This window comes from Furipterus horrens, unplaced genomic scaffold (assembly GCF_987537825.1).
Source record: "Furipterus horrens unplaced genomic scaffold, mFurHor1.1.pri manual_scaffold_8, whole genome shotgun sequence".
Taxonomy (NCBI): domain Eukaryota; kingdom Metazoa; phylum Chordata; class Mammalia; order Chiroptera; family Furipteridae; genus Furipterus; species Furipterus horrens.
In genome coordinates this window covers 19004629-19016528 of record NW_028327178.1, presented here as the reverse complement: position 1 = coordinate 19016528, position 11900 = coordinate 19004629, and the positions used below count along the sequence as shown (strand labels likewise).

Genomic DNA, 11900 nt, shown 5'->3' with positions numbered 1-11900 from the left:
TGCTACGCGGGCTCAAAGGAGGGAACACCTCGTTCCATCCTGCAGCCAGGGTGACATCGCAGACGAGGGATGGAGCATTCATCACGTCTCGTGTGTTCTCCTAGGCTCCTCAAGGCTAAATCCCTTTCTTGCATGCTTATTTCCTAGCCTGGCATGTAGCGCAGAGCAACTAGTAAACAAAGAATCACTGACCAGGCGCCCAGCTATCAGGCCAAAGTTGAATGTGGCCCATCCACCAGGCACCAAGCAGCACTCTCTCTCTGCACGCTAAGCTTTTCTCTCTGTGTGGCTTTGCTCTGAAGGAGTTTCAATGTAGTAGAATCTCTCTCTCTTTTAACTCTCAGGAACTTTCCCCATTGTACAAACTACAGAGATGAATTCTACCAACCCTACCCAGATTGTTAAACATGGACACTCCTACTTACTATAGGAATCATGCATTCAACCCTCACAATAAGCCTATGCAGTGGACACGATCATTATCTCCATTTTACAGACAAGGGCAAGGCGGCATGAGAGGCTGACTTGCCCAGGGTCACAGAGCTAACTATGTGCTGGTTAGGCTCCCAAATTTATGCTCTCTGCCACTCCACTCATCTTCTGATCTGGGCGGGGGTCCTGTCATATCTACCTTTGTACTCCAGGATGTTTAAGGACCAAATTGGAACATCTGCAAAAACAAGAACAGAGCGCTCACCAAACCACCAAAAGGCGAGGAGCTGCCATTTACTTAGTTTTGCTCCCTCCCATCAAAGACCAAGCTGATCTCTAAACAAGCATCGAAACCCGAAGCTCATTAACATCAGTGTGTGCTTCAATAAGGTGAACACTACAATGATGTACAATTACATGCTAATAATTCAATGCCCAAGAGTGCTGTAAAACAATTGCAAAGGCCCAGGATTATCACAGTATGCAAATGCACTTGGAAGATCATTACCTACTTAGTCTGCTTCATTTTGGTGGGTTTAACACAAGAATAATCCATGCTACCAGACGAGATTTCATTTTACAGCTGTAGTAACCAAGTACATAAAAGCCTGAATCTGTCCCAATAGTTTCTAAAAGATTTTTCCCATAGTGTCAGAGGCAAAAATAATGAAATCTTGCAAACGTACAGTTAATAGGACCCTGGTGGACACTAACTTCAAAAATGCATGGTCTGTAAGACATTAAAGGCTTGATTTTAGTTTCTGCACTGTTCCTGTTAATAACAATGTCTAATTAAAACATCTGTAAAATACTGATAGTTTTAATTTTACATAAAATTTCCAAAACAACTGTTACACAGTATAATAGGTATCTGCAATGAATAGGTTATTAATGGAAATATTATTTTAAATTAAAATCAGGTTCTAAATTTAAATTAGTCATCTCTGGCTAATGAAGAGAAAAAGAAGTCACCCGTGCTGGGAATAGTACAGCATACAATTTGGTTTTCAACATCCGTTAAAGCAAATTCACTCAATCACTTGGGCTAAAGGACAATTTATTTTGCTTCTTCGGGCATGTGCTCTACTTGGCAAGTCCGATGGGTTTCACAGCTGAACTCAATATTAAAACTACAGCCTAATGCACCTTTCAACTTGATTCACAATCTGAATCCACCCTCCTAATTTACCAGTGACGAGATAGCAAAGAAGAGGGACTCCCTGCAATAGGTTCTCCCCACCCCCAGTCCTGCTAATCTGATGAATATTTTAAAAAGAATGGCATAAAATCTCAGCTTTCCCTTTCTTTGGGTCTCATCTTCTTTTACAAAATAAACAAAAGAGATGGGCGAGGCTTAGTGGCTGGGTGTATTTCAATACCTTTCTTTCTAATCAATGCACAATAAAAGAGGGCTGCACCATGTCAGCGCTGAGGGGTGTGTCTGCCTATGCTGGCACTGAGTTGGTGAGGGATTCATTCCAGAAGATAAAAAGCTGCGGTTCAAGTTGCTTCTGAGTCACATAATGGTTCACAGCAGATGCTGCAGAATGTGGTCCACAGCATGAGGGAAACTCTCACAAGTTAAGTAAGGAGGTGGGTTAATTTTTTCTTCATCTGCTGCTCGGTATTTCCCTGAAATGAAAGGAAAGCAAGTGAACAAAGGCTATTGCTAGAATGCCACAGTGACCACGCCCCATGGATACCTAGGCCACCACAGAACCACCCTTACAATTACTGAAGAATCGGGGGCTCCGTATCTCCCAAAGCATCTCTCATTGAGGCTTCAGTATACAATGAGAAAATTCAAAGAAATACGACATACAGCATTTTCCCAGGCCCTCTAGCCTTTCACAATGGACAATCAGAGGTACGGGGTCACCTGAAAGCTAAGGCCTGCCTTCAGACCTCCATAGCTGATGAAATCATTTTCTACCCACACCAGCTCTAAAGACAGAAATAGTGAGTAAATCAATCCTTTTAAATGGAAGCCCAGACCCCACAGGGCAGAGGCCTCGTCAGCTCCCGAGGGCGACTGCTGCCAAGCAGAAACCCTGTTAGCCTGGCAAATGAGAGCACCCAGCGTGGGGAGGGACAGTGATGGGTGCTCCTGGGCCAGGCAGGACATGCCACATGTATGGCAGGGCACCAAGAGGCAGGACACCACCTAACTCTCCCCAGACTTTGGCTTTCAAGACCTACAACTGAACTCTCCAATACAGCAGAGGGACCATTCCACACAATGGTCACAGAGAGCTTTTCCAAATGTAAATCAGATGACACATGGTCTCTATTTAAACACTCTTAATGGGTCCCACTACCTTTCAGAAAGATCCTCAAATCCCTATTGTTGCCTAGCAGGCCCTTTGACACCTGGCCCCAGCAGCCCTGTAACTTTAGCTCGTGTGCCTGTCCCAAGGCTGGAGTCCTTGACTGGACCTGGCTCTTCTGAGGACCTGACATTCCCCTTTGTTAGGGACATTCTTCTCGCCTGACTACCGCCCTCAACTTCAGTTCAGACTCCATGTTCCCATCCAAATGAGGCCCCCTCCCTGTTCTTGTCTCTTAGAGCACCTGTCTTTCAACTCCACAATATTGATAACAATTTGTAATTATATATACATATATTTTTGTTTGTTTGTTTAATGTCTGCCTCACACCTAAGACTGTTAAGTTTCTCCGAGAGTGGGGACTAGGCCTGTTACGTTCCCCAATGTACTCCCAGCACCTGACGCAATGACCCGCACACTGTGAGCATTCAACAGTTTTCTGTTTTAAGAATGCAAGGGAAGAAGGAAGGGAGGAAAGAATTGCAAAACGCTGCTTCAGCTGGGCCTGAGGAAGAGGCCAGCTGCCCGACTCTAGCTGCCTCTGTACGGCCCCCTTCGCCTGCTCTCTCATCCCTTTTTCTGTAGCTGTGCTATTTATTTTCCTGTGTTTTCCAGTATTCTCTGCCTAAATGTAGCTCCCTAACAACAGGCCCACCATTTTATACAATTCCTTCTGTTTTCTACAACTATCTCTTTCTTTAAGCGGATTGCCCACACCTTTGCATTGTGGTGAAGATGCTTCTTGTCGTACTGACTGTGAATTCCTACAGGAAAAGAGCCAACATCAAATGTACAAAGGTAATGAACATATACCTCACTTACTTTAGCATCCTCAAGGTACCTTTCCATAGTATGGTCCATGCAGCAAACTACTGCTAGTTTTTTTTTTCAAGCTTAAATCCCTTGAAGTATTAACTCCTTTGCAAGGTTTCTATTTGGTTTCATAGTTAATCACTAAATATTGCTCTATCACCTAATTTCTGCATCCAGTGGTCTAAGGGCAAATGTGTGAAAGTCAAGTTTCTTAGCCAGAATGCATTTGCATAATCTGGCCCAGCAAGTGCGATTTCTACAAAGTACACACTAACACAGTAGTTTACAAATGTGTGATAGTTCTAGTACCTTGCATTCTGTCTGGCATTCAGCCAATGCTCAATAACGGAGTGAATGAAGCAGACCGCCCTCACTCATGCCTGACTCGTTCACTGTGGCAGCCTGTGCTTTCCTGGATGGATAAATGGTGAATGGACAGAGAATACAGGAAGACCATGTCTATGATTATTAGAGAAAGAATAATCCTATCTTTTCTAGGTGAATGTTTTACATGCTGAACACAATTCTAGCGAGGACAAGTCAAAAGTCTTTACTGCCCTGGATGGTATGGCTCAGTGAATTGAGTACAGGCCTGCGAAACAAAGGACTGCCCATTCGATTCCCAGTCAGGGCACATGCCTGGGTTGTGGGCCAGGTCCCCAGTTGGGGGTGTGCAAGAGGCAACCACACACTAATGTTTCTCTCCTTCTTTCCCTCCTTTCCATTCTCTCTAAAAATAAATTTTAAAAAATCTTTATTTAAAAAATGGGTTTTAAAAAAATCTTTATTAACAAATCATCAAGCAAATGTATATTGAGCATCTACAATGTGCTACTCATTAAGAAACAAAATGGCTTGACCAATATAGCTCAGTTGGTTGGGTGCCAGACTGCAAAGCAAAAGGTCACCAGTTCAAATCCTGGGCAGGGCCCCATGCCTGGGTTGCAGGTTCAGTCCCTGGTCAGGGCATGTATGAGAGGCAACCTAGTCATGTTTTTCTCTCTCATATTGATGTTTCCTTCCCTCTCTTTCTCCCTTCCCTCCCCTCTCTCTAAAAAGAAATAATTAAAATCTTTAAAATTTAAAGAAACAGAACTGTTCAAGGCTATACACAAAAGCATTAATTACTGAGTAAGTTAAATTCTTTACAATAATTTTCAGTACTAGGAAACCTAATACTTGTTCTAATGCACCAAATTCAAATTTACCAGTGAAGTAGGCTATCCTGCACCCTTTCAGATATTGGGCTTACTTAGGATTTTTTTGGACCAGAGATGAACAGTTCAAATGGGACTGTTTTGATGAGTTGGACTTAGCAGCTTTACCAGTAATTCATTTTAGATTTGCTTGTGTTATGCTGCTGGTTCTTTTAAGACTACCTGGATGCCTCTGTGATAGTCTGATCACAATCAAGTGCCAGTCAGAAAAGAAGGTAGAGCCAATGGAGACCAGCGGGAGAACTGGGCCTAAAGCTACTGGCATAGGACCAGCTCTGATGCTTAGTGTAAATCCTTAATTATGGAAGCTAAAGAAAGGAAATGTTCATGGGAATAGTAAACAAGGGAAAAAATAGTTATCTAAGGATTTCCTTAATGACCAGAAAATAAAATGGTAAATGACAGGAATTTAAAAGTTAAGATATAGGGAAGAATATTCAGTGTAGTCTTTTTTCTTGAATTTTTCTGATACTTCCTCTTTTCTGCTTATATTAAAAAGCAGTAATGTTCCTGAAAAGGTGGAGATCATTTTGACAGAGAAATTTGAAACAAACAAACAAACAAAAAACACCATTAATTCTAGAGTGACTGGTATCATCTGAAAGGCTCCAGTGGTTCACCCCAAATCCCAGGCAGAAGGGGACTGTGTTCCTGCTATGCTCACAAAGGGTCCTGCCAGTTAGTTCTTACTCAACTGTAGCTACAGCTGTTTCCTTGTTTCTATTTTTTAATTCAAAATAGCTTTTATGCAACTCCACTTTCTTGAACAAATATCATAGGCATGAGTAAATGTACTTTTTCTAAATAATTTCCAAGTGGCAGCTCTTCTGTGACTTTATGTTTAAGTCTTCCCTTTCATGAACAGCCTATTAAATAGTCCTACTACCACTATATGATACCAAGCAAATGAGCTCACAGAGCCATGTATGAACCGTTTATCTGCCATGTGATTTATAAGAGCCCCATGACAATCCCTGAATTCTGGCTCTCAAACATGTGCTACTGCAAGCTCAGCAGGTACCATCTGGGGGCAGGGTGAGGGCAGGGGACCTTTTCATTATATCTGGAAAGGCTCATTAAGTTTCCAATGCAATAGTATTCAACCCCCTCATCAGAGAAGGAAAACTCTGACTCCAAAAAACCTCCGCTGCCTTGCGGCATACCTCTTCAGGGGAAAGGCTAAGGGAGTAAACCCCGACAGAAAATCCGGAGCTGGAGTCCCTAAGGCGGTTTGACGTTGTAGTCAACACCGGCAACTCCTGCGGCGCACCTGAAGCCAAGCTGTATAGACTCCGTCTTTCCCTTGGACCCTTCAGCTGCGAAGAGAGGGGGGGTCTGCTGCATGGGCAACAGCTGACCCTCCATATCACCCTGCCCAGGCTCTGTAGCTTCAGCTTCACTGGAGAGGACACTCCAGCGTCATCGCAAGATGTCGATTCAACACGGGAGGAGACAGATACCGTGTCACTCCCGAGTCGGACTGCACAGCCATTCTCGGCGGTGCAGATAGACTCTTAAGAAGCTACACCATCGTCTCTCGAGACGGACGGCTGCCGATCGATCGAGTATTCAACCCCACACATAGCTCTCATACCTGTTCTTTTCTTACCTTGAAAGAAACTTTAAAACTTACAATGCATATGAGAAAATTGCACAAAATCACACACTGTACTGTGAGAGCTGGAAGTGACCAGTCCAACCCCATCATTCTTAAAGGATCCAAAGAGGTGAGGGACCCTGATCAGAGTCTCATACAGCTAGTCAGTGCCAAGCTGAGGCCAGGATCCCAGACACTAATCAAGTCCACTCTAGTCAGAATACTGTATTAGCTGAGTCCTCCTCATGAAGTTCCTTGCCTTGCCTTAAATTTATTTGAGGAATCACACAGAGTATACCTAATTGTGGTACTGAAAATAGTTCCTAATACAGTAAGTGAAAGAAAAAAATCTGGGGGTGTTTTTTAGAAGTTGTACACAGAACACATAATACAATATACAGATGAGGTATTATGGAACTGTACACCTGAAACCTATAGAATTTTATTAACTAATGTCACCCCAATATATTCAATAAAAAAGAAAATATAAATAAAATTATATTGAAAACAAATTAGTAAAAATAAAAATGCAAACATTAACATAAAGCATCAGATCACTTAGCTGGTCAGTTCCTAAAGAGATCAACTTCATCATCTTATAGCTGGCACACAAAAAAAGATATTTTTATAGAGCAGCATAATCAATGGGCTTTGGTCCATTCCAATGTAGTATATGTATATTTAGAAAATCTTGTAAATGCTAATTGTCAACTGTGTACGGTTACCTCTGGCTAAGTATGAAAGTACCTTGGAACTGTACAGAATGGGCCCTCCTATATTGTCTTTTTTCCCTGTAATCTAAGATGATTTTATTTTTGCTTTTTGGCAGAAAAAGAATTAAAACTGTCCAGTGGGCTTTGCCATTTCTGCAAAAACTTTTCTTTAAGCAATTGTGTATTCTGCCACCCTCTTTCAGAAAAGGCTTACACTGAAGATACGTACCAGTCTTTACTAAGATACCCAGCATGCCAACATTCTGAGCTCCTGCAACATCATCCCTGCAATCCTAGAAAAGCGTAAAGAAAGCATTTAGTATAAGGTCTTCAATTAACTTGACAATAAAATCCTACCAACTGATTTGACTCATTAGGCTGGATGACCAATTGTAACCCCATGGTTTTATCTTTATCTTAAGAGATACTGACTTTTAAAAAAAATCCTCGCCTAAGGATATGTTTATTGATTTGAGAGAGAGAGGAAGAGAGAAAGAGAGAAGCACTGATAGGTTGCCTCACATATGAGCCCCAACCAGGGACCAAACCCACAACCTAGGTATGTGCCCTAACCGGGAAATGAACCCCACAACTTTTCAGTCTATAGGATGACACTCCAACCAACTGAGCCACCCAATAAGGGCCTCATGGTTTTATTTTAAAATGAAAGACAGAAAGATGTAAAAACAGATAAATCCACATGTAATAGTCTGAAGAAGCATACCATTTGGAAAGGGAAGTGTCACAGAGATGGAAGATGTACAAGAATAGTAATTCTAGAATGTAACCAAACACAAAGAGCAGTCACAGTTCTTCAAATTTTGCCACATGACCATTGATCTCCTCTTAAAGCAGATCATCAAAAAAAGCATTCTATCCATTTGGCAGCTTTTAAGGTGAATGATCCAACTGCAGACAGTAAATGAATAGATTCAGAAGATAGCTTTTTTGCTGCCCATGTAACATATTATCCTTCCTTTCCATGCGACAGTCCCGAACAGGTGCAGTCAAGTCAAATCAGCATGCTTAAACAGAGTGTGGCACTGTCTGATACTCACTTAGCATCTGGGAATAACAGAGTAGTTAGAAAAGGAGGTCCTCGTCCCGGCTGGGGGGCTCAGTAGGTTGGACCGTTGTTTCGTAAACTGAAAGGTTGCAGGATCGATCCCCAGTTGGGGTGCATGCAAGAGGTAACCAATCGATTTCTCTCTTTCTTTCTTTCTATCTCTCTCAATGAAAGAAAAAAACAAGGCCTCTGGTGAGCATAAAAAGAAGGAGGTCCTCTTTCCAATTCTGACTCAAGATGGGGATGAATACACTTGGTTAATTGTAATGATAAATGCAAGGTAACAAAACCCAAGGACTGGAAGAAACATCAAGAAAATCAATCCTGCTAACTCCTGTCTATAAGCAGGATTCATTCAGACCATGCCTGAAGAAAGTACTATTTTTTTCCCGTTAAAATCATTAATATTATTCAGTAACAGCCCTTGGAAATGCATTTTAGAATGTCAAAATCTTCATTCAAAGTCTAATTTAAAATCTTTTCTGTTGCATCTCAATTTGCCCTGTTGAAGCAGTGACGGTGGAGGACAGGAAGAGAAGAACGGAGGTGGGAAACACGTGGACAAGGAAAAGGAGGGGAAAGCTGCTACTCTGGGATAACAAACGGCCCTACATGAAGCTGCTATCACATACCCTTCCTGCCTCCCACCTTACCCCAAAACCTGTATCTCCCAGGATAAAGAACTGTGGAGTCTCCAGGCTCAGATTAACTACTGCTTCAAATACACACCTGCCTAGGAAAGTCAGCAAGGGATCTACAGTTTGTCTTAGAAGGAGTCCAGAGCCTCAAGTTCTACTTCCAGCTGTGGCACTAAGTAGCTACGAGAACTTAGGCCATGAGATTTACCTCTCCAGGCTTCAGTTTCCCTCTCATAAATGAGGAGATTTGGATCAGACAATCTTGATGGTCCCTTCCAGCCTAACACGTTATTATTTAAAACTGAAATATAATCCTTGTCCCCTACTTACCACAAAGCAGTGTGCGTTCTAGCTCTTTCTCCCTCGTGGCACACATAGAAAATATTTCTCCAGTACACTGGAGTAAACTGACAAGGTGCTCATGGCCAGAGGTCACCAGCTATGGGCCTTTAACCATCCAGGTTCAGACCTGCCACTCAAAGCGCTGAGGCAATCGATATCTTTAAGCTATTTGTGGCACATTGATTGGGAGGTTCTTCCATAGAGCATATACTAAGAAATCAATAATGGTAGAATTCTTTAGGTATAGGCTGTTCCCTACATAAGTTATATTCGAAAAGTCTAAATTTCTGTAAGTTTCTTTAAAAAGATATATAAAGCATTTAACTTACTTGCATTGAAGGATATTTTGAATTATTTATATCTCATCACACTATGAAGAATGTCAGAAATAATCAAAATTTCTGTTCTTTAGAGGAATACCACTAACTATCTATTGGAAAGCCTGTTTTACAGGCAGCCATTTCTTACCACCTGCTGACATCAGTAGCAGAGTCTGCTTGTGTTTCAAAAAGGTGCTTTGAAGTTGGCTCTTCCCAGCATGACAGGTGAGCTCAGGACATCTCCTAGGCTCTTCTACTTACGTCTCCTATCATGACGGCTTCCTCAGGTTCACAGCCAGTGCCCCGCAGTGCTTCCAAAAAGAATGTTTTCTCCGGTTTTCCCACAACTGTGGCTTTGGTGTCTGTGGCATACTCCAAAGCAGTCACAAAGGGTCCAGGCCCCAGGGCTAAGCCATCCTTCCTCTTGTAATACCTGGCTTTGTGGATTGCTATCAGTGGTGCCCCATCCAGGAGTAACCTAGAGACAGAGAAAACAGAAACGGGCTAAAAGCAAAGCTCTTATGACTGGGAAAGAATGTCAGACTCACAAAGTAGTTTTATTCACATTCACAGAAACAAAGAGTTTCTTATTAACTTTTAATGACTTGCTGTCTTCTAATGAATTTGCTAAGAACTGCTGGGAATTACACTCAAACACACTAAAGAAAGGTGATAGATTATTAAATTTGGGATTGCTTCAACCTTTTACCTTTAGTTTCACTTTACCCAAATCACCAGGGAAAGAATTAAGAGAAGTAAAGCTAAATAAGACACTCACTGGAAGAATCTTAACTTAATGAGGCAAGTTGTTTCAACCTTCCCTAATGGTAAGCAGGAGGCTCTTGAGCCCTTTGCAATACGACACAATTGTTGCTGCAGTGACATATTCAACTGACTCCTAAAACACCTGATTTTCTGTTTCCTCTACTCCAAAACATAAGTTTCTTTCTAATTCAGAAATTTAAAATAGAGCACTTACAAAGACTTTCTGCTTGTGCCTTTCCCTCTTCATTTTACCTTTTGACTGCTTCTGACATTACCTTGCAAATCAGGCCATCTTCCCTGAAGGACAAACCAACAAGATTTTTTTTTGTGGTGTGGCATAGTTTAACCAACAAGGTTTAAGGGCGAGGCTTTACTGCCAATACTCTGTCTTTGTCCTGACATAGGACAAATATCCTCATACCAAACAAAAGAGCACAAAGAGTTTTCCCATTAATTTGATAACCAAACTCTGCATATAGGTAAGGATCTTCATTAGTGACAAAGGCAAACCATAACAAAACAAATCCAAAAAACCCCAACTTCTTAATACTCACCACCCAACCCCAACCCCCAAAATCTACCATCCATCCCAACAGTGCAGCCTGTAGTCACATAGTAGAAACAGTCACACACTTACTATCATCTAATGGAATGCATACGGGACATGATGTATTTTTTAAACTGCTCCTCACCAATGTACTAAATGATCTCACTAGCTTAATTTACTTTAAGTCATCTACTTAGTTAAAATATTTAGTATCCATCGAGGAAGAATTCATCACATCTTACCCTTCACAATTATGAGTAATTAAGCGCTCAACTATGAAACTGCTAAATTATTCTTGTCGGTGGGCATGAAAATGCCTTCCTGTGGGAGATGCAGAATTCAGACATTTATGATTAAATATTTTATTAAGTAAAAACCAATACTGGACTATTACAGAGCCTTACTGTTAGTTACTACAAATTGCTCACAGGACAGGACAGATCCTTCAAATTTATTCACTAATATTAATACAGGCTTATTTCTTCAAGCAGATCTTAAAATCCAACTGTTAGGAAACCTGACAAAGCCACTATGCTGGCCTTAGAGAACCACAGCTGATAGCAATGAGATAATAATGGGTGATTTATCTCTCTCCTCTCTTGTCACCCGCCCCTAATCCCATTTATTTGCTACTCTACCACGGAACTGGAATTCTTTATGCAACAGACCTCAAAATTGCTTTCCACTTATATAGCTCAACTAAAAACTCATTTGATTTGGCTTTGTTAATATTTTATTATGTATTAACTGGGGATAAGACTTATCAGCTTGATTGATGTGTGTACTTAATTCCCAGGCAGTACTTTAGTGCCTTCCCTGAAAGGGCTGAAACTGTGGGTTCCTCTACGTTTCTCTAAATGGAAACTGGTACTACATGAAGTTGGAAAAGATAGGTAACTCTCAGGGAGCGGTTCCTGCTTCTGTCATGCTCTGCACAGCATAAGCTTTACTGAGTCTTTGAAGAGCCAAGGCATATTCAGGATAGACTGAAAAGTAAACATTTTCTAGGACACAGATTAAAAGATCTTTTATAACTTAAAAATATCAAAAACAGAAACCCCCAACACTTGGAGTGTTCTCACACTTACTAGACAGGGCAAGAAAGGGTTGGTTGTTTTGCCAC

At 41.4% G+C, this 11900-nt stretch overlaps 1 protein-coding gene across 2 annotated transcripts in view; it reads right to left on the bottom strand.

Annotated features, from left to right (window-relative positions):
• Positions 1-1472: 1472 nt before the first annotated feature.
• Positions 1473-11900, bottom strand: part of HDHD2 (haloacid dehalogenase like hydrolase domain containing 2) — a 34270-nt gene continuing 23842 nt past the window's right edge. For both annotated transcript variants that reach the window (XM_090285553.1, XM_090285551.1), the window contains 3 exons: positions 9727-9943; positions 7329-7392; positions 1473-2064 (listed from right to left, as the gene is read on the bottom strand). In XM_090285553.1, coding sequence (XP_090141679.1) covers positions 1961-2064; positions 7329-7392; positions 9727-9943 — 385 coding nt within the window. In that variant the 3' untranslated portion in view covers positions 1473-1960. The remainder of the gene's footprint in view (positions 2065-7328; positions 7393-9726; positions 9944-11900) is intronic.